The 23,521-nt window shown below is 41.0% G+C and overlaps 1 protein-coding gene across 1 annotated transcript; it reads right to left on the minus strand.

The window, feature by feature from the left end:
* Positions 1–7,455: 7,455 nt before the first annotated feature.
* Positions 7,456–21,140, minus strand: cbx6b (chromobox homolog 6b; the record flags this gene model as incomplete). Its single annotated transcript, XM_034142271.1, has 5 exons — positions 7,456–10,672; positions 13,049–13,228; positions 13,952–14,193; positions 14,611–14,893; positions 20,382–21,140. Coding segments are annotated over 5 exons (1,695 nt in total), but the record flags the coding sequence as incomplete, so codon positions are not given.
* Between the last annotated feature and the right edge of the window lie 2,381 nt (positions 21,141–23,521).

Here is a 23,521-nt window from a genome sequence, read left to right on the forward strand (position 1 = left end):
TCCGTTGACAGTTCACAAGCGTGCTCTCCCCCCCCTCGTCAGAGTTATGTAAAGGCCGACGGGTAATAATCGATTTTGACGGAAATGTTACGATCCTGTCCGTCAAAATGACGGGCAGCGAAAAAGTCTAGCGCAACCTCTGGTCTCCTCCTACGTCTCTGAGCCGTTTGCTGCCTCAGAGAAATGTTGAGAGTGCAGAGAAAGAAATTAACACCCGACAGGCCGCCAGAAGCAGTTACAATCTGGCTTTGACAGGCAATTTTATTAAAGCTATTGCACTGCCGAATGTGAGAGACAGAAAGAAGGCTTTGAGCCTGTTGCATATTGCATAATATTGTTCAGATATGTATAATGAACTGCAAGATGCTTCACAGCCATTATACGTTAAAGGGGCCCTATTATGCTTTTTGGGGTTTTCCCTTTCCTGTAGTGTGTGATATAGGTTTTTGTGCATGTAAATGGTCTTCAAAGGATAACATTCCTTTGTTTCCTCCAAAGGGAGTTTCTCCCTCACATAACCTGCCTGAAACGCCTCCTTAGGACTCCTTTGTTTACTTCCGTAACATAGTGACATCACAATGTAACACTCACCCTTCTATTGGCTGGTGCTCAAACACATTGAACGTGAAAGACTAAGGGGCGGGACATCTCTAAGCGGTTGACCAATCACAACAGAGCCGGCCAGCTAACCAATCAGAGCAGACTGGGCTCTGGTTTCAGACAGAGGGTGAAAAGAGGTGCTGCAGCACAGGCAGTATGAGAAAAATATAGAGCTTTTGGAACATTAAAGCATGGAGACATGTCCCAGTAGAGACACAAAATACTAATATGAACCTAAATAATTTGCACAATAGGGACCCCCTTTAATCTTTTTGGATTGAAACAGCAAGTTCTAACCATAGACTGTATATATAAATGGACGTAGGGTCCGTGACGTCACCCATAGGATTCTGCAGAGTTGCAGAGAAGCCCTTAGTAGGCGGAGTCGGCCACTAACGGCTCGACAGTGACGTCTGAGTCTAACTCCCGCCTGCTCCAGCCTGCTCCAAATAAGGGCAAAGAGGCGGAGCCGAGGCGGGACCTTCTGCCTCCAGCTGGGAAGTAACAGAGCTAGCTCAAGCTAAGAAGCTAAGCTAACATGCTTCCCCATCAGCACACTGCCGTCACATTTTACGTTTCTAAGGTAAGCGGACATGAAACTATTCAGCAAAACTATAAATAATAATCTAAGTTATTGAGTTTTTAGCATAATACTTCAGAATCTTAAAATCCCTTAACGTTTGTATGCAATGTGCTAAATGCAACACTGGAATCAAGCAAATATTAATATGTTTGCATGACATTAGTTATTTATATTTTGCTATCACTTAATTATACGTTTAATACATTTAAGTTAAGCTAAGGTGCATGTGATGGTAGCTAGTTAGTGCTCTTACCTGTGACCTCCAAACCGCATTATAACCCGACTGTATCATTAAAACTATAAGTACCAGTTCTAGATCCTTGACTTTAGACAAACAATTCAAAAGACAAAATGTATTTAAAGACCAATCTTTATTTGAAGGTGCCTCTTAACCTGGGATATTAGTTATACAGTAATAGTATTGACAATCTAAAAAAACTGAGCAACTCAACAGTCAACTTTATATTTCTTATTGTCTAAAGCATTTATTATTTTCATTTTCCCCTCTCATATTCAGTGTGGACGGATTGAGACAGCGTGGTGTCCAGAGAGCTGCAGAGACTTCAGGGAGAAACCTCCGTGTGATGGACGTCCAGTCTGTTGGTTTGGAGAGGACTGAGGGTCTTTCCTCTGCGAGGAGGACCAGGCCTGATGGAGGAGCCCATGCATAGCTGATACGACCTGATCAGGCCTTGTCTGTCACTTTATTTGACTAAATGTGTTTACTTATACATTTAATAGGTTTACACCTTCTGTCCATATGTGCTTTTTTATTTAAAACATGTTTGATTAACTTTTGGTTCAGATTTCAATAAATTGAATTTGTATTTGCACTCCTTTTGTCCATTATTCTTACTGAAAATGTTAGATTACACATTCACATCTGACTGAAGATTGGCCCCATTTATTTGCGTTGCAAACTCTGCGGTACAAGGTACATGTTGTGAAGCTCATAAAGTGAGGCAAATAGAAATAATCAGCTGATGGAGTGTAGATGTGGAAATAGGTGCATTCGATCAGCTGACTTCACAATAAAAGTAGTTTCTTAGTGAATGTCCTGTACTGCTCTTAACATCTCATAACATCAGCTTTTAATTTTCTTCTTGGATGTTCTTCTTGACCCTCAGAGAAGGAGAAAATGTTGAGTCGTGTCTTTCAGGCATGTCCTTTCCTAACAAAAATTACAGGAAACATAAAACATATTATTGCAGAACAAGTGTGTTATTTATGAAAGAGGTGTGCTTGTGTTTAGGGGCTGTAGATATAATTATTTTGTAATTGTAATGTTTTATTTTATTTCAACAGTGAGCTACAAAGACAATCAGATTATGAATGAACAGTATGACATTCATCAACATTGAAATATATTTTATTATCAAAATAATATTTAACTGTTATCAAAACTTAGTGCAACTGTAGAAGCTTGCTCTGTTCTCTCACTGAAATCATAACTTTTACCACGTTTTTTACAGACAATATTGAGAGATAAATAGCAGTTGTCACTAATAGCTTTGCCTTCAATACCTTAAATTAGAAAGCTGACAGTCATATTGCTTGTTAACATCTAAATGTAACCCTTTGCATGGAAAAACCCCTCAACTTCACTGATGTGTAGGTGATCTAGTATTTAGTATTATTTAATGGAATGTATATCAGTGTATTAAAGTCAATACTTCATTTATTTAAACCAATATCTTTCTTGATTCTTTGTACAGTATGAAAAAAGAGTATTTGTACCTGTGCTGAAGTTCACTGCTGTGAGGAGTCCAGTTCTGTCTCTCACTCTCTGGTCCATCCTGTCTGCATCACCTGGAAACTTTAAACAAACAGATATATATGTAAAGAACCATGTGTACAAACAATATAACTTATTCTCTTCTGTTGAACATGTTGAATTGTGTATTGTCCGAGTCAGGGTCCTTTTTATTTTACTGTAACTTTGGAAGTTGTGTTACCAATGCTGTTGTGTTACTGTTTATTTGATACCAATTTGGTAATGCAATTAATAAAAACAACAACGTTTGGGTTCGTTCTTCAGATGACTGTGACGTTAACGTGTAAACTCAATAATGAACTCCAGCTCAACCATCCATATTGTAATATCTAAGTAATCATCTTGAAATATGACATTAATAATTGTAATATACACACATCTTATTGTGAGGTTGATTTCACATACACTACTTCGACGTTAGCTTGTCTACATACTTGAGCATAGCTACCACTCGCTTACACGCAAACCCAAGCCTTAACATTCATTACGTAGCTGATTAAAATCATAAACACATAAATAAAGTACTCGAATTTCACTTACCGCAAAACGGCATTCATGCACCGTCTGTTTTAACCGCAGAGCGAGTCACAATAGTCCGATATATAAGCATGAAGAACAAACAAACACGGCCGGGATCAAGTTGTGTTCCCTGGATGAACTGACCAGGCAGAGTCCCTGTAGCTTCACGGAGACGGAGCAGCTAGCAGAGAGACAAAAAGCTAACAGCAGCAGTCACCTGACAGAGCTGTCACTCAATGTGACCACGCCCTAATTTATGCAAAGACTTTAAGACCTAATATAAATAAAAGGGTCGCGTTAGAAAACAATTCACTCACAGATTCATAATCACGAAGGTGGAATCTAACTATATACATAATAAAATGTATTGGAGCCAGGGCTAGAAACGTTTTTTTTCTGCTGTGAAATTGGGCATTTTAACATTGGGGTCTATGGAAATTGCTCCTTTCTGCAGTCATCGCCTATCGGCCAATATATGAACTGCAGTTTGTGGCACTTCCGTATTGGCGTCCCGGCTCTTCCCCAGAGTTTGCCGCTTGGTTCTAACCCATTAAGCGTCAATATTTAAAGATCCATCACACTATCATCTATATTAACCAACATGTATGTAGGTTTGAAAGCATATCAATTGATTAAAAAAATGTTTGGGATGGTTACAAATTATTTTCTATTTCATCATAAATTAAACAACAGTAAGATGTGTAACGTCAGTGTTGAAGGGGTTAAGCTTCTGCATCAGTAAGCAGTCTCTCACACACAGCAGTCTCTCTCACACAGAAAGTTCCTCACACAGTAAGTTCCTCACACAGCAGTCTCTCACACACCGTAAGTTCCTCACACAGCAGTCTCTCACACACAGTAAGTTCCTCACACAGCAGTCTCTCACACACCGTAAGTTCCTCACACAGCAGTCTCTCACACACAGTAAGTTCCTCACACAGCAGTCTCTCACACACAGTAAGTTCCTCACACAGCAGTCTCTCACACACAGTAAGTTCCTCACACAGCAGTCTCTCACACACCGTAAGTTCCTCACACAGCAGTCTCTCACACACAGTAAGTTCCTCACACAGCAGTCTCTCACACACAGTAAGTTCCTCACACAGCAGTCTCTCACACACAGTAAGTTCCTCACACAGCAGTCTCTCACACACAGTAAGTTCCTCACACAGCAGTCTCTCACACACCGTAAGTTCCTCACACAGTAAGTTCCTCACACAGTAAGTTCCTCGCACAGTAACGAGGTTAACGGGACTTTGGCTCGGTTTAGATCTTAGTTGTGTGACACCGGCCAGCTAAGTGTGACTCTTTGGCACGAGCAGCAGCATCTGTGAGGGTCTTAAGTGGTAAGTCCATTAGTAAAAGAGAGGATAGCGTGAAGAAGCAAAACTCAGTCGTGTCTTATCCACTGGAATGGTTGAACAGATTAACTCGGGCTAATTAGGCATTACAGATATTGCTGTACAGTATCTGTTGCTTGGTTCACCTGCTGGGATGTGGTTTGTTTCAATTTCACAATCAGTCAGTGATTAGTGCACTAGGGGTCTCTTAATCAAATCAATACTAAAAGATAACATGTTGTGGAGTAGGATCAGAGTTTATGATATAAGTTGGTGGTCAAGAAGAAGCTCTGAGCTAATCTGTAACATTTGCTAATGGCTTGTTTCTCTGATAACAAAAATGACTTATCTTCTAAAAAACAAACCCATGATAAAAACAATGAATAAGGAATAGTTGTCATTTAAATATTAGGCTGTAGATGTTATGGCTTTAATCCTCACCATGTGTGTTGCCACACAGGTCCAAGAGATAAGAAAAAAAAAAGATATTGGATGACTTATCTCTTGAGGTGGAGAAGCAAAGACAAATGGATTGGTTTTAAAATCCTTCTCATATATTTGCTTTCACAAATCTCTTGTATGCTTCCCCGCCACAACGATGTCCCAACATGTCGGAAACAATGAGCTTTGTGACAGCAGGGATATTAAGGATATTATTGTGTCTCTTTTTTTGTCAGTGGACTTGTTAAGGCTTAGAAAATTGGACATGGGGATTGCAGAGGAAACGGCAGACGAGAGTTGACAGGAAGTGGACGCTGTGTCTTAAGTAGAAATGCCACTGAGAGGAGGGGGAGTGAGATGATGGGGGGAGGAGGGTGAGAATGAAAGATGACAGGGGACACTGGGAGAAACAATGCTGAGTGAGAATTGGATGTATCTATTTTAAGTCAGACAAAATAGGGACATGGAGATTACACAGTAGTGGTATTCAGGGACAGAAACGATAAGATGAACCCCTGTAATTTTATGCAAAACAATAAAATAGAAGTCTACAGTTTTTTTCACCTGGGAAAATTATGTAGACATATTTTTAAAGGTTTAGAAATACCCCTAATGGCTTTCTTGCTATGATTTTGATTCGGCTCTAATATGTTACCTTATTAAGGCTTTGGCTTTAGCAGCCAGTTAGCTTAGCTTAGCTTAGCCTGGAGGAAAACAGCTAGCCACCATTAGTCCAAAGTTATAAAAGAGCCAAATACCAATGCCACTAGAGACAAATACAATTGTTATAAGAGAACTCTGATGTAAATAATAAGCTGCTGAGTCATTGTATAGACATCATTTTGTACTGAACAGCTTAAAAATAAGGCTTTGGCTCTAGCAGGCAGTTAGCTTAGCTTGTTGTAAACACTGGAGAAAAACAGATTGCCACCATTTGTCCAAATAAAAAAAAAGAGCCAACTAAAGTATACATTGAAATCTTACTAAGTTAACTCTGATGTAAATGCAGACATAGTTTTGCACTGAACTGAAAGAAACAGCTTGAAGCAGCAAAAAACAGAAAGTACAACTGTAGCCTACTGTAGACAGATAAGCGCTAAACCACATATTGGTATACACAGTAATGTTTCCAATGTTTTCTCCAAATGTCTGGATTTTTACAGAACAAACAAACAAGATAGGTATAACGTGTTAATTTGTGAGCTTTAGAGTGGATTGAAGGTGCATATATATTACCTTTGAACAGGTGAGTTGTTTGTTTCAGCAAGCCTGGGAGGCTGGGTTATAGAAAACACTCATGTGTGCCTATGAACACTCGTATACCAGGGAGTCAAACTGCGTTGGCTTCACTCGCAACAGAGCAACTTTCTGGGAATACACAAGCCCTGCTTTCCAAACTGAATCCAGTTTTCTTCAGATCTATGTTTTCTAGTTGTAACAGGATTGGGCAGGCAACAGAAAAACACAGCAAACAAAGTCTGGGAATCTTTCAAAGGGGCTTTATTTGCCCAAACTCAAAATCATCAAACAACAAAACAAAGTCTTCCTTCGTTGGATAGCTAACCTGTCTGGGGTCAATGAACAAACATCTTCAAGGAGAAAATAGGTTCCTCCTGCTCTTATCATGTGCCAAACCAAACTGAACTCCTCAGTTGGTCTTTTTCTTCTTTGCTGTGGAGATCAGCTTCAGGTGTTACTCTCATCAAGAAAAAGCACATTGTCAAACAATTGCTTTGATGTCAGTTTCAATTTTGTCTTGAATGAATGCAAAAGAAAGAAGAAGAATAACAAAATAAACTTCTGAGTCACTGTTTTGTATTGTCGGCTCTATCTTCTAAGTGCTGCACGTGCTTTTGGTATACTATAAATACTGTGCTGTCCATTTGAGACTTTGACTGAATGTGAGGTCTTGACCCCATTATGCCTCTAAAACACCAGCTACTGAAATAGAAGAACATGCTTTTTCAGAAACAGAAAAATCATGTATGTTTCTTGTGGAGCCTGGAAAGCACTTTGTGTCTGAGGGTTTGCTTTCACAGCAGACCTTGTTACTGCTACCCTTGAATTACAAGTGTGTGTGTGTGTGTGTGTGTGTGTGTGTGTGTGTGTGTGTGTGTGTGTGTGTGTGTGTGTGTGTGTGTGTGTCCTTGAATATAGGATCACTTTTTTTCTGAACCTTATCAAGAAAAGAAACACACTCTTTACATCTGAAAATTAAGACTTTAATAAAGATTTGAGGTTTGTACACAGCACATATGCAGAACAATACAACACCGTACAAGTCATGGACATACAGTATTTATACAAACAACAACATGAGAATACACCAATGCAAACAGTGAAAAACAAATGTGTCATGTAAGAAAACATTGCCGATACTTCTTTGAGTTAAAAAGCTTTCAATTCCAACAGAGTAATTTCACACCACTATCAAAAAGCCCAAAAAGGAAGCTCTTACAGGAGCTGAACAGACACCAGGCATAATAATATTAATAACACTGCAGACTGAGAGGACTCTTCAAAGACACTGTTAGGCACAGCGAGATGATTTTTGACCTGATTAAGCAACGGCACCGCACTTAAGTCCTGAGTTTTCAAATGTTTCATCAAAAACTCTTAAAAGTCCACCAGGGGATTCACAGAAATACTGATGCTTAATTAGCTCAAGTTCACCTCGCAGCGAAAATTATCCGACGGAATAATAAATGAGATGTTTTTTCTTTTTTACATGGGTACAAACACCCTGACAGGCACTTTCCACTAAGGATTATTTTATGCTAAGGAGAGCCAGTGTTTGAGAAAGTGTGAAATGAACAATCTGTTTATAACTTCATCTCCCACAGGGTGTTTTCTCTCTTGGTCAGTGGCCCAATATATCAAACTGTGACTCTCCACTTACCTCTCTGAAGCGCCACTTTTGCACGTGCATGAATGTAGGAATGTTAGAGTTAGAGGCTGCGAATCAAACTACATTATTGAGAGGTTGCATGTATATTATTGCAAAAATAAATCAGTCCATTAAAAAAAAAAAAATGTAAATGTTGACGTTGCATTACGCCAATTTCAAAATAATATAGGTATGTTATGTATGTTTCAAGGTTGCATTCAAGACCATGAAAACATATCATCTCTTTAAGTGCTTGTTTACATACATTTGTGTATCTGGAATGCTGACCAAGTGATACAGGACATCACAGTCAGATCTTTATACAGGTCATAAAATGTGATGTCGTTAAACAAACCATTAACATGTGTCCCCTCTTCCTATGTCACATGCGGGCTCATTAACATATACCACCCTCCATCTGAGTATCTCATCACACAGCTTGAGAACTGGCGATGGAAAGGTGGGCTATATTTTTCTTGCAAGCCCATCATCAAGACAGTATGAAAAATCTTTAAAGCAAGTAAATATGATCTACTGGAAACCGAAAATACAAGTATGAACCTAAAAATGTCCCCTTAAAATAACAAAGAGTGTGCTTCAAGAGGTTGTAAGAATGACATAAATGGGGCAAAAGCGTGTCAAAAGTATGTGTAGTGCCCCCAGAAAATAATAGCATTCAGCTAGTGGTATTGATTTCCTTAGGGAATAAGACCTTTTTTGTTTTTGATTTGGCTTCAGGCCTTTATAGAAAACACAAAGACAGCCACCCACCAGCAATGGATGCAGGAGGCACTGTATTATTTTGTGAAACTTGTGAGCTGCACAGTGCAGTGGCAAGACATTATATGAATACATCATGCAGAGGTGAAAACAATGTAACATCACTCCTTAAAAGTGTCAGATCTATCTCTTCCTCTTTCCTTTCTTTTTCATCATCAGGTACTTAACATTCTCCAATGCTTTCATCACCTTACCACTCCCATCTCTAAATCTGTCGCAGCCCTTAATTTACTCAAACACGACCTTGCTGCACTCGTGGAGGGATTCAGCTTTACACAACTTCTAGCAGCCATAGTGGAGGTCAGCAGCTCTTACAACAACTGTGAAATACAAATTCAATTTCATCCAGTTTAGGCCGTTAGAATTAATAAAGAGTGGTAATTTATGCACAGATGACAACATCTCTACTAATCTAATCATCACTAAACATTTTGGGAATAACTCTCGTTTACAATCTTGCTGAAGGTTTGATAAGAAGTTTGATACTCACATATAGTTACGCTAAGTATGAAGCTAGCACCAGCTGTTAACCCTTAGATGCACGAGTGACTGGACCCTACACTCTTCCATAAGTGGGTCAAAAAGGACCCGTATTAGAATAATATGTGTTTTTATGCCATTTTTGTCATTTTGGTTAAGTAAAATCACTTGTATAATATTTAGTATTATATTTTGGTTCACACTAGAAATATTTTATATTTAATCTTTCACTATTTATAATTTTAGACATTTTTTTACATTTTGGAAAAAAACGAAATTCCATAGAAAATGCATACGGGTCATTTTTGACCCACTTATGGCTAGCTAACATGCTAGTTTTGGTAAACTAACCTATCACTTTGTCATTACACATAAGTCGATAATTACTAGCTAGCAGAAGGTTCAATTGTTTGCTAGCATTCAAATCTTAACATTCACATTGGTTGCTAACTGATTTGTCCGCTAGCTGAACAAAATGCTTAACATTTCCTTTAAAGTTGAGAAAATTACCGTTTTTTTTAGCTAGCTAGCATACTATTATTGGTAGGCTAACATTCACTCTGTCATTGCCTGTACATTAATCACTGATTAATAGCTAACAGAAGGCTGAATTGTTTGCTAGTATTCACATATTACCATTAACATTCGTTGCCTGCTGCTTTGTCTGCTAGCTGGTTTGCTAACAACTTTTAGATGAGCTAAGACCAATGAGCAAATAGTTTAGTGTCGCCTGAATCTGGAGACAGATCTATAACAATATATAATTTTTGAACTTGGAAATTACTGTGAATTGTCCTACCAAAAATACAGCTATATTTATGACAAATCTCGTCATCTCGTATTGCACAATTTTCCAGTGGACCTCAATGATTGTACTGTATGTGGTTGCTAGAAGTGTGGTAAAGTAACTGCAACGCCTCACTTTACATTTTTGATTTACTTGTCAGTCCATGCCACATAGAGTTGTTTAAAAAATCCCCCCATTCTTGAAAGGACTACAACTCTACCCCTCCCTTCTCTTCCCCTTCCCCCATTGGTCATTGAGAATTCCTGTTGTGTTTACTACAAGGCTCCCCAGGGTCCTTCGTTGCTCCACCGTTAACCTCCACTCCGCTCTCGGTCCAGGGGGCCACGCTGCCCTGGGTTACTTTGCCACAGCGGGCCAAGCTAGCCACCTGTTTGGAAGACAGCACCCGGTCCCAAATACCCACCTGGGATAACTCGCCCACCAGGGCCTGGGATGAGTCAAAACTTCCACCTAGGGAATCCTTAAAAAAAAAAAAAGTAGAGAAGATGGATCACTGAAAGGATGTTTTAAAAATATCTTTTACTTTCATACGCCACGCGAAGTGGCAGATTTTCTCCGGTTGTGTATTTTCAAATTCTAGCGATCTCGAGCCGGTTTCTCAAACTTACCTAGCCCACCTTTAATGTGTGCATATGTACAAATGTGTCGGTTGATTGTGTGTATATAGATATATACATATTTTTATACATATTTTTATATATATTTGTATTTTCGTATTCAGGATTGTGGGAAACGGTATTTCGATCTCTCTGTCTGTACACTCAAACTGAAACATTGACAATAAAGTTGACTTTGATACAAAGGCACAGCTTCAATGGTTTTGTTGCCTTGAGCCGGATTGTGTTCATTCTTGCAGGAAGATGAATATGAAAAAAGTGACTAGTATGAATGCAAGACTACTGAATTGATGTTGAATATCTACTGCATTGTAACGCATTGCTCTACTCGACTTGACTCGCTCTTTTTTTGTTGGCCATTAGCAAAAGTTGTGGAAAGTACTTGGTCCTTTTTTTGGTACTACGTTGGTAGAGGGTCTGAGCTGAGTTTATAGGCCTTCTAGAAGGTACAGTTAAAACACTGGACACCACTTATTGGTCCGAGAGAAAATCTAGCGCAACAAAATGCAATCATAAAATTCACCACAATTATTTATTGTTTTTAAAATGGCCATCCCACAAAGATACACAGAATACTACGCTGTGTTGGTGCAAACATTTCTCTGTTTAGAGATTGATAAAAGGATCCGGTGAGTGTTGCTTGAGACAGTTTTATAAGGTGAAGCTACTGTATGTTGGTGATCTAAAAACACCACTTACAATGATTGAGTGCTATCCGCAGTGGAAAACTAAATAAAAGAAAGTACCTTGTACAGAAAGGGACTCGAGTTGAGTGGAGCAGAGCCATACCATGCAGTGGAAATGCAGCTTTTGAACATTACGCCCACACGCACACACCTTATCTACTCAGCACTAGAAGATGGCACCCCACTCTGTTTAGCAGCACACTCCAAACTAAATTAAATTTGTAGATTTACTGTGTCGTACTTTCTTCAAGGCTCTCAAAGTGTTTCATGCTTTTATTTATTTACTAACATTATCTACACCTTATGGAGAAGTCAGTAAGTGAATAGCCTTGCAGCTGCAGGGGGAATTTCACTCTTTGCTTACAGTGCTGTAGTCAGCAGTAGCGTAAGGGGATACCAAATTAGATTTATTTGCAAGAAATCATGCCCGTTATCACTCTTTTCGTCATGGAAGTTGTATTTCCACATGTATATTTTCCACATCCATGTATATATATATTTTTTTTACTTTTTAATGCTATTTTATTTTTATTTCTGAAATATTTTGGACTGTTTATTTCTTGTGTCTTAATTTTCTTCTTATGTACATGGCCTGTGGGGTTTTAGGCGGCTGCAATGCAAACATTTCCCAAATTGGATCAATAACGTTACCTACCGACTGGCCTACCGGCCTACCTGCCGACCTACCTGACCGACCGACGAGCGAGCTGACCGAGCGACCGGACCCAGCCAGCGAGGAGCGAGGCGAGCGGACCGAACCGACCGACCGACTCGACCGACCGACCGACCGACCGACCGACAGCGAGGACCGAGCGGCGAGCGAGCGAGCGAGCGACCGAACAGACCGGACCGACCCAGCAGCGAGCGAGGAGCGAGCGATGCGAGAGAGCGAGGACCGAGCGACCGACCGACCGATCCAGCCAGCCAGCGAAGCGAGCGAGAGAGCGACCGACCGACCCAGCCAGCCAGCGAGAGCGACAGACCGACCCAGCCAGCCAGCCAGACAGCGAGCGAGCGAGCGACCGACCGACCGACCGACCAGCCAGCCAGCGAGCGAGCGACCGACCCAGCCAGCGAGCGAGCGAGCGAGCGAGCGACCGACCGACGACAGACCGACCGAGCGGAGCGAGCGACCGAGCGAGCGAGCTCGACCGACCGACCGACCCAGCCAGCGAGCGAGCGAGCGAGCGAGCGAGCGACCCAGCCAGCCAGCGAGCGAGCGAGCGAGCGCCGACCGACGACCCACCCAGCCAGCCAGCGAGAGCGAGCGGAGCGACCGACCGACCGACCGACCGACCCACCCAGCCAGCCAGCGAGCGAGGCAGCGACCGACCTACCGACCGACCGACCCAGCCATCCATCCTCCATCTATCGAGCGATCGATCGATCGATCTAATCTATCTATATACCTACCATCCATACGATCTATCTATTTTAGCTACCGACCTAGCAACTCTATCTATCTATCTATCTATCCATCTATCTATCTATCTATCTATCTATCTATCTATCTATCTATCTTCATACACTTACTTGCTCTTGCCCGAGTATGAGCACTCCTCCAGGTCTGACGTGATGTCCGGCGGCCACTCCGCGACCCTCGCCCCTCAGCTTTCCCCCCTGGTAGGCCTGCCAGGCTCCTCCCTTCTGGTTCCATGTCACACAGATGTGCTGCCAGCTGCCTTTAGACAGGTTAAGAGGCAACTGCGCCACCTATGAACCAACGAGCAAAAGGGCAGTTCAGGCTTTATCTGTTTCACTTTTTTTGACAGTCCTTCAACATCTTATTTGTCTCGTATTTCTTCAGTTGTATGATATATTTCGTCAGTCCCAAAGACATCCTGCTACCTTCAAGGACACAGAACTTTTCCCCCAGGTATCTATTACCATAGTGAATTCATTAAATTATACCTAAAGCACAGCCCTGAATTTCATTACCCTGCGGTGCTCTCAATATGGTTTGCAATTCAAACATAGGAATGGAGCTATTTAACTGTGTCTGATACATATGCTCTTCCACATGACGTGTTCTAGTTATGGGTAATTGGATATTTGTTTGCCACCTACACTGGAACCCCCAAAATATTGGTTGTTCCCCTGAGAGGTGGTTAAGTTTCCTGATTGTCCGTTTCCAAACTTTCCATGGGGAAATCCATGTTTTCCATCCATGTATCTTTTGGACATATTACTCAAATGAGACATGGAACATGCTAATTATTTAACTTGAGCGTGCTTTTAGTTTAGTACATTTTTGTTACCCTCAAACAGAGCCAGGCAAACATTATGCTAAGTTAAGCTGCATACGGAAGTGAAAGATATGGTTGGTCTGTATCTTCTCTACCTTTGCAAGAAAGCAAAGAGGCATACTTCCAAAATGTTAAACTATTGCATCAGATAAGTCAGCTTAGATACACAGTGGACGCTCAGATTCAGTACCTTATCATTGATGAGCAGCTCAGCGGGGGTGTGCAGGCCTTGCATCAGCACCAGTTCGTTGGGTTGTTTGGAAACAGCGTAAGACAGAGGCGTCCCGATCCCCCTCTCCGCGGGCCGCAGCCACAGGCACACGGTTAACGCCCGCAGCGCCGGGATGGCGTGTTTCACAACAGCGTACATGTAGTTTGTCCGAGTTGGAAAGGACAGCCTGTAGCCCTCTGGGAAAGAATGCCCTGAGACACCTGTAGAGCATGGAAACAAAAGAAGTGTAAGAGAGTAAAAGCAGAACTCATTTCATCTATCTGTCAAGAGGATCAAAAAGATTTGCTGCTTTTCTCATCAACAGTAGCTCTCCCTTTTCACATCAAAACATCCGATCTGTCTTTTTCAAGCAGGGGATTGATTTCATAGTCTTTCTGATCTTTTTAAACATGATTTATTCATCATAAAGAAACACCATGGCTTGATTTGATCAACAGTTATACACAACTGAATCATCCGAGGTAATTTTTTTGGAAGATCCTTCCTCATCATTACAGACTTCAGTGGTCGTGCAAGATATCCATCAATTTACCTATAATTACTTTCCATTTACCCATTAAAACAGACACACACATTCTAATTACATCTTCCTTCTCCTCCTGTCTGGTAATTCCTACCTCCCTCCAGTCCTGAGAGTCGGTGGTGGAGTTTATTAATGCCGTGGTCGATTTCTTCCTTGTGCTTCTCAGTTTCCAGCCTCAGGCTTTTTCTCTCTTTCTCCAGCAGCTCCACCTTTTTCTCCAGTTCCCCCTCCAGGTCTTCCACCCTGCAGGGCCTCTCAGCGCCAGCTCTCTGCCCCGGATCAGCCAACCTTTCCTGGCCGCCAGTCGTCACGCCTTCTCCTGGCGCTCCTGAGGTGCTGCTGTCCGTCTGGTTGTGAGTAAACGGGCCAACGTCTGCCTGCAGAGGAGGGAGACAGTGGATACAAACTCGTTCAGAGAGTGGGTTCGGGTTCAGGTTCAGGTTCTTTATTTCTACCCGTAGGTAGATTTAGTTTGCAGATAAAAAGACAAGGGATCCATCCTGACACACTCTAAAAACAAACACAGACAACAGACACATCTCTAATAAAAGTACACCCTGCTCCGTCAAATCTCAAAATATTAAAAAACATTTTAAAAGAAAAACGCTAGTACAAACATGTATTTTGGGTTTTCTATCATGGGATGTATATGAACATATTGTAATCTCTACACTATAAACACATCTAAAGTTCAGTTAATCTAGTGTGTTCTATAGCAGTGAAGCTCGACATTAGGTTGGTTGCATGCCCATGCGAGGAAAAGTTATTACACCTGATTAATAATTGTTTTCGCTGAGACATTACATCACGCCTGGGGAAACAACTCGGGGCTGGTTGAAAAGGTTTCACTGTGCTGTAGGAAATTACATGTTTGCTCCTTAAAGGATAGTTCAACATTACTTTAAGGACTTTTTTCTGCTGGGTGCAGGTTGCCAGGTACTCTGCCAAGAAATAGTCCTGCAAATAACCCCCTGTAAAAAATACAAATTGTTTCCTAACCTAATCTTGAATTTCCTAATTCTGTAAGCAACGGGACAAGATTTTGGTATCGCAAGCGTTTCGGTTTGCTTTCTTTTAAAAGTCCAAGTAGGATTGACCGAAAACGTTCGAGTGGGTTTTGGTTGCATGCTGGTAAACAATCCGTGAGAAAAGCAAAATAGGCTAATTTAAACCATTTTGATTTGTATTAGCTTCGGAGCTTTAGCGATCTCGTGTCTCAAGATGCTAACAGGACTGTCAAAAATGAAAAAAGCGCATAGTAGACCAAGTCTAGGCCTGAAAGTTAGCCGTTGCCCCCAGAAGTTAAATCATTATCAGACTTATCCTATAAAAATACACTTTGTCTTTTGTATTACTCAAATGAGATATAATGTGCTCATTGGTGACCTTTAAACATTAGATGGATTTTGTTACCGCTGGACAAAGCCAGGCTAGCGGTTTCCAGTTTTTACGCTAAGCTAAACTAGGCTAACTGGATACTGGCTGTAGCTGAGTACTGATATGTAACTGTAAAACTATTTCTTTAAACTTGGTGTAACTTAACTTATTGAATATCAAAGCTTACCACAGTTCAGCTACAACAGGGCTGCTTTTGCAACATTGCTTGTGTTTTATTTTAGGTTTTATTTGTTGATGTTCTCCCAATGCTCTGGAACGTCTGGCATGACTGGAGCTGGGTTTGTACTTTACAGCTCACACATGAAGTTATGGGTACGAAAACACTGCAAAGAGAATCAACTATTCCCGTCAACAACACATATTCTTTCGAGGCTCAAGGATAATAGTTCACTGAAATAAACACCCAAAGGGAGGATTGTTGGAAATACAGACGCTGCAAGATTCCTAAAACCTGCGTGGTCCAGTATATCCACTGAGAACACTTTTTCATGGTGCAGAAATACATACTCTCCTCGAGGGAGTTATTACAGAAAACACATACACCTACAGAACGCAACAACACATGAAAGCCACACAGCGTGCAGCTTTCACCTTTATTATATCAGATGATAAACTGAGGCCATACGGGATGGGATTTTCTTCCTAAAATAACAGCTATTATCCTGGGGAAAAGCTACATTTTGTGGTCAAATTAACACCAGAAATACTTGAAATATTAACACAAAATGAGCTGTGTGCACCTTGCTGCAGAATAAACTGCACTATGATGCATTTGCTCTCCTGAGTCTCAGCATGATGAGTGATCTGCTCTCAAATATATTTGACAGTTCTGTTATGGAGCCTGGGGTCGGCCTTCAAGGCAGGTATTTACTCCTAGATGTCAAACCTTTCTAGAGAAAAACTGCAAAAACCTGTGTACAAAACAATACTCAATTTATCACAAGGGTGTTGCAAGCATCACTGCTGGTCTCAAGATATTAAATATAGTAGTTTATACTTACATATCCATATCCACATTAACTTTAAAACTAAGTCGAGTGTGCCTAACATATTGGTGCCTTTTGTGTTTTCATCAGCCACACATTGTCAGTCTGTTGGTTGGTACACCACCTCGGTCCTAACTGAAATATTTTCCCCAGGTATTTCGTGGATTTTCAGGGAATTGCTCAGCTGATACCCAAAGTATGAAAACTTGGGTGGTTTTCCTTTCATCTTCTGCCAAGAGCAGGTCAACATGTTCACTTAAAAAGGGACATTTCCTTTCTATTTTTGGACACATTCATGGTCACAATAAGACAAATCCTATACCATTACAACTGGCGCTCAGTAACATTGTGTTAATGTTCCCCTGCAATATGATTGGCTGTTGGATGGTTTGAACAATGTGGATTGGCTTTGATCAATTAATTGTTGACATGCTGAAAAAAGGATAAGATTAATGCTAATTAGTCTTTTAATTTGTTTTGTAAAGCACTTTGAATTGTCGCGTACAGAAAAGTGCTATATAAATAAACTTGCCTTGCCTTGGCTAATTGATTCAGATAATGGCTTGAATTTACCCCCTTTACCATGCTCACTAAACTAAGTCAGAGAACATGATATAACAACTGCTAAACATCAGCATGTTAGCATTGTCCTTGTGAGCATGCTATTGTAGCATGAAGACATTAGCAATTAGCGAAAGGCACTGCTTTGCCTAAAAAAGCCACAGCCAGACGGAGCAGCGAATATGAACTTTAAATTGTATTTGTAATCGTTGTTTAGGGTTTTATTCTGTATTTCCAGTCATAGAGTTTTAAGATGTTGATTTGTTTAAGATACTCAAGAAACACTATCATGTTCACTTCTGTCTTTGAGATGCATGTTGAGGTGCAATCTTTGGGCAATGTTTAAAGGAGCTACAGTGTTGGTGTAAAATAAAAAAGGTTGGGATGCTTAACTTTCAGAGCCCATATGAACATTAACAGTACTATAGTTGGTTTTCATCCATGCTGCCTTTTTGGAATAGGCCTAATGTAAAATAACTGCATGAAAACAAGCATCTTTTTATTTAATATATTTTAAAAAATCCACATAGGATAGGCTAGAAGACATGGCTCCTCACACTCATTTAAATACAGCAGCAAGCTTACTTAAAGTGAAGCACAGTGCTAAAAGTCTCCACACTCGAGCTGGATCAGCATGATATTACAGAGCACTTACAGTCATTAAGCCTCTGGATATGATGGAAATCTTACTGACGTGGCAGGAAAAAAGAACAAGTGCTCATACTGCTATCAGATGTGTTACCAAATGTACTGGAATAGAAATGGAAAATCATTACAGCTGCACATTCACACCATTTGTCACCATTTCAACGTGTTTGCCTTACGTCTGCAGAAAGGGAAGCTAGTATATGATTGAACTGGAGACAGAGGATGAAAAGAGGTTCCTTGTGTTGGTTTTATAGGAACATATTGTCTGCACTGTGCTGTTAAAATACATCTTTCATTCTGGTGAGATGATGTATTTACTACTACTACTACTACAGCAATACATCTCAACATTAGGTCTGTTGCATGCAAGGAAAAGTTATTACACCCAGTGAATAATTGATTATGCTGAGACATTACATCACAAATACGGATACAACGAAGGGTTGATTCAAAAGGTTTCCCTATGCTGATTGGTTAGCTGGCCGGCTCTGTTGTGATTGGTCAACCGCTTAGACATGTCCCGCCCCTTAGCCTATCATGAACAATGTGATGGAATACGATACTACGAGTTACATTAGTAGGGTTTGGGGACATTTTTCTATAAATCGCAATATATCGCAATACTCTGCAAATGTTTTGTTAAATCGCAATCATATTGTGTGTTCATTGGGTGCCTAAGTCCCACAACTGCTAATTAGTGACATTTAGATGTAACCCTTTTTACCCGCAGACAGAGTCACGCTAGCCGTTTTCCCCTGTTTACATTATTTATGCTAAGCTAGGTATTAAACAAAATGGCTGTATACTGAAAGGACAGATATGAGAGTTGTATGGATGTTCTCTTCTGCCTCTAAGCAAGATGCATATTTCCCAAAAATATTCCTTTAAACTTGTTGCTTTTTTTCTTTATATATGTCTTAAAGCCTAACTCTGAATACTTAGGGATGTGAAGAAATCAGACGGACATTTAAACCAGTTATTTGACCGAACTTTATTCCTATATGAGTACTTCTTCTTCTTTGTTTACCAGTACACATTGGATGTAAACACCCCCCCCCCCCCCTCCCCCACACACTAGAACACTAGAGTATTGTTTTTTTAGGTTCAACTACATTTCACCCTGAGACCTGGAAAATCCATTTAAATCGCTTCCTGTCAAAGAGAAATGTGTTCCTGAAAGTGTAAAAGCAGTGTGATTATTATTCAACCCTTAAGCATTCTGGGGGATTTTATCTGACAGTGGCGACGACGTGTCCTACATGCACAACCACAGAGTGAGGAGTAGCCTACTACTGCAGCGTGTGTTTAGTCTGTGATCTCTACACATTTAGGCAACTCATGAATTATGTATGTGATTTCTTTGGCCGAAGATGAGGATATACATCATCATGTCCTGGTCAGAGGAGAGAAGCACGTTTCATTTTACTCTGCTCTCTTCTCCGCCTCCTGATGCATCCTCTCTCCTCTCTCCTCTCCCCTTACCTTTATCCTCATGTACCCTGAGCCCTCTTCCCCCTCTTATCTCCCCCCTAATTCTCTCTGTTACCTTTCATCTATCTCTCTTTTAATTAAAAAAGTCAATCTGTTTTCTTGGAGTGAAAATCTACTGAAGCATGCTCGTCAAACCAATCGCTTGATGTATAATTAAAGACAGCAACACTTGACAAGTCACATAGATACAATATCACTGTTGATGATTACAACATTTAAAATCAAGAGGCATTTCAAATGGATTTGCTGTCATAAATGAAGGGAGTCTTAAATCTGGCTGTGAATATCTAATATCATAAATCTTTTGGATAACTCACTTTTACTCATTCAAAATTAAAAGCCCTTGCCTTTAAAACCAATCATGCATTCCCAGGAATCCTAAAAGGGACTAGAGGAGACAAATAAATACACATATCTAATCAGATCATCAGGTGTTACAGTGAAATGTAGCTAAAGTTGGAGTAAAACAATACTATTTAAAGCTCAGGTCGTGAAACACCATGTGAATCTGTGAATTCTCCTGCATTGCACTGGTCTTGCAAAAATAAAATTGCACTATTTCACTTCTACTCTGTATTTGTATTGTTTTTTAAATGTGTTTTATGTCTTATCTATGTTGCATTGTTGGAGGAGCCTGGGATTTAGGATTTTCATTGGCATAACTGTAGCTATGTGCATATGACAATAAAGCCTTTGAATCTCCTTATGGGACCAAACACTGCTGTATGGTTTTATCTGCATACAGGAGATGATTAATGAAGGGCTGATTCTCTTCACATACCTCCAGTTTCTCTATGCGGTCTTTGAGCTGGGTGATCGCCTGCTCCAGCTCATCCACAGCCCTCACGGTGAGCAGGTGGCCGCTCTCAGGTGTTGATCCCGGGCTGTCCCGCACCATGACCCGCTCCAGGTGAGTCTCCTCCGCGGTGCCTCTGCCCCCCCACAGCCCCGCAGCGCTGCCTCGTCTCTCCGCGATGCTCTTGCCATCCAACCCCTTCTCACACTCGGTTAGTTTCCCCGTGAGCTCCTGGATGGTCCTCTGGTCCGTCAGTATCTGGTCCTTCTGCTGCAGCACGGTCTGCCGGAGCTCCTCGGCGGTGGTCCGGAGATACCCCAAGTCTTCCCCGGCGTACAGCGACGGATCATCCGCTTGTTGCTGAAAGTTTTTCGGGTTGCACTCTCCAGCTGGTATCGGTGTGCAGATGAGTCGACTCACCGTGGGGTCATGCCCGGTGAGTCCACTGACCCCGTCCAGCCCTCCGAGACCAACATTGAAAGTGGGTGATTCTGAATCGGGTGTTTCAGAACCATGGAGAGCTCCCAGAGATCCGGGCCGAGCCACGGAGCCCGACGCGCCGCGGCTCTGATGCGCATCCGGATACAGAGAGTGGTTGTCGGCTGGCGGTCTCTGCTGAGCCGCGGGAGCCCTGGAGGATCCGGTGTGGACGGCGGCGATGATGCAGATAACCGCACCGACGAAGGCCACCATCCCGGCGGCCAAAATAATAACGATGAACTTCAGGTTTGCGGCTGGGTAGATCGATTATTAGAAAAAAATCTAATAATGAAAAGACTCAAACAAAAAAAAGCCCCAAAGTGTCAAATTATTCGCATGTCTGTAAATGTAGAAAAAAAACAACCTTCTTCACTTTTTTTCCCACAAGAACAGATGATTAGAAAATAAAAGAGATCCGCACCATAATTGAGTCAACCGAAAACATGAGAAGCAGACAGACTGTGATACACCTCCTCCCCCCATTCAGCGCGCATGTCCTCAGTATTCAGGCAGAAATACAGCCTGTTAATACTGAAGCAGAATGGGGGAGGGGGTGAGGGGTTAGCGAGTAAAAGACAGAGAGATCCATGCAGTGACATAAGCACATCTCGATGATATCTTCCTCCTGTAGCAGAGATAACTTTTCCAGCAATGTTCAATCTGTGATGGGAAAATCCCATCCTATAATAAACTTTGCTTTTAATAACACATCAGATGTTCTATCAACATGTGAAAATCCACATACAGCATCAAAACAAGGTACATTTTTGTCTTCATTGCTAGTATTATTTCCCTTCCCTTCGGCTTAATTTGTTTTGCTCAGCAACACCTCATAGGACTACTGTAATGCGATGTGTGCATGGTCATAAGTCAGCCCCAAGGCCCCCTTTAGCACAGCTCTACTGCAGCAGAGATGACAGAATAATGGCCCTAGAGGGAGTCTGTGTGAGAGCCCTATAAGCTGGTTTCATTGAACCATGCTCACCAGTAAAAAAACACATTTTAATCTGGATGTGATATGCACAAACACATGTAATGAAAAATACATTTATGAGCATGCAGAGGGGCAGAGAAACAGAAAAAGAGAGGTGTGGGAAAAGTCTTCCCCATGTGTATAAAACCAGTGTGTGATGTGCATTCTCACACGAGTATTAAAGGGGATTTGAGCTAAGACTTGCGAGAGATGTGTGAGGAGGGGGAAACGGCGTGAGACATCTTGAGACATCGTGAGACATGTCTGCAGCAGAAAATAGCTCCAGCTCTTCTTCACAGGAACACTAGAATAGCAAAGTGGATTGTTAAGTACTCCTGAAGATAGCCTGGCTGCGAAGAGTAAATGCAAAACAATCACATGAATAAGAACGATGTCTGAGTGCCGAGCATTTGTGTTCATAAAATGACGCTCGAGGCATTTTCGGGTGCAAATAGCTTCACAGCAGCAGTATGCAGAACTGCACCTAATGATGCTTGTAGCTTTAAATTGTTTTTATCTCTGTATTTCAGGAAGATGAATATATAAACACACACATATGGCTCTCTACATGGATGCACTTGGGTATTAAAGTATTTTTTTCCTTTCATGGAAATGTCAAAAGGTCGAAAACTACAGCACATTTTTAGTCCACTGAATCTGAGATATGAAGTGGATTAAAAAGACCAGTGTGGGTGAAGCATTCTGGACGCCTCATGTTCGAAACACTGATCTAATATGTCGATAAAAGACATGTCTAGCTGAAGCCAGTAAGCTCAATTTATCATTGAAGTCACCCTTGACCTCTTTGTTGCGTGCTGCAGTGATTTTAGAGCTTTAAAAGTTTTCCTTTGTTGGGGATTTTTCATCTTTTTAATGTACTTTTTGCACAGGATTTGAGCAATAATCTTTACCGGGGGATTTCCGAGCTGCTCAGTAACTCAAAAAGCTGAAAACATTGCTCCTACCAGGAAACACGGTGCCATTATTTGTCTGTTGACTTTGTAAGTAAGGGACTTAACCTCTCATGAGCTTTGGAGGCAAAATGAATTGTGGCAGAGAAACATTTCGTGTTACTGTTGTGTTTTCTTCTTCTGTTGCTTATATTCTGTAGTGTGTGCTGCTCCTTTATCAGCTGTAATGTAATAACCTGTTTAAAGTGTCAGCAGATTGATCAGTGTATGTACATTTAAGAGCTACAATAATCTGCAGTGGTGGAAAAAAGTACATTTGAGTTACATGTGCTCTACTTGAGTATTACCCTGTTTCTACTTTCTACTTCTACTACACTTATTCTAAGAAAAAGACTGTATTCTTTACTCCTCCGTAGCATTTATCTAATAGTTATTTTTCAGACTAAGATTGTACGAACATATTTACAATTATTATAGAACAAATTGCACTGTAACAGTTTATGAAAATGAAATAATCCATTTGTTATGCAACATCTGGTAACATTGAAATGCTGCCAATATGTTAACACATGAGAAAACACATTTTAATGTAAACAGGGTACATTTTGCTGCAATATAATACTTTACACACAAGCTGTTCACTCCAATACTTGGAATAGAGTATTGGCTTTACCTATTATGTCTTTTACTTAAAGGGGCCCTATTATGCTTGTTTGTGGAGGGACAAAATACAAATATGAACCTGAGAATGAACAGAAAAG

This window comes from Trematomus bernacchii, unplaced genomic scaffold (assembly GCF_902827165.1).
Source record: "Trematomus bernacchii unplaced genomic scaffold, fTreBer1.1, whole genome shotgun sequence".
Lineage (NCBI taxonomy): Eukaryota > Metazoa > Chordata > Actinopteri > Perciformes > Nototheniidae > Trematomus > Trematomus bernacchii.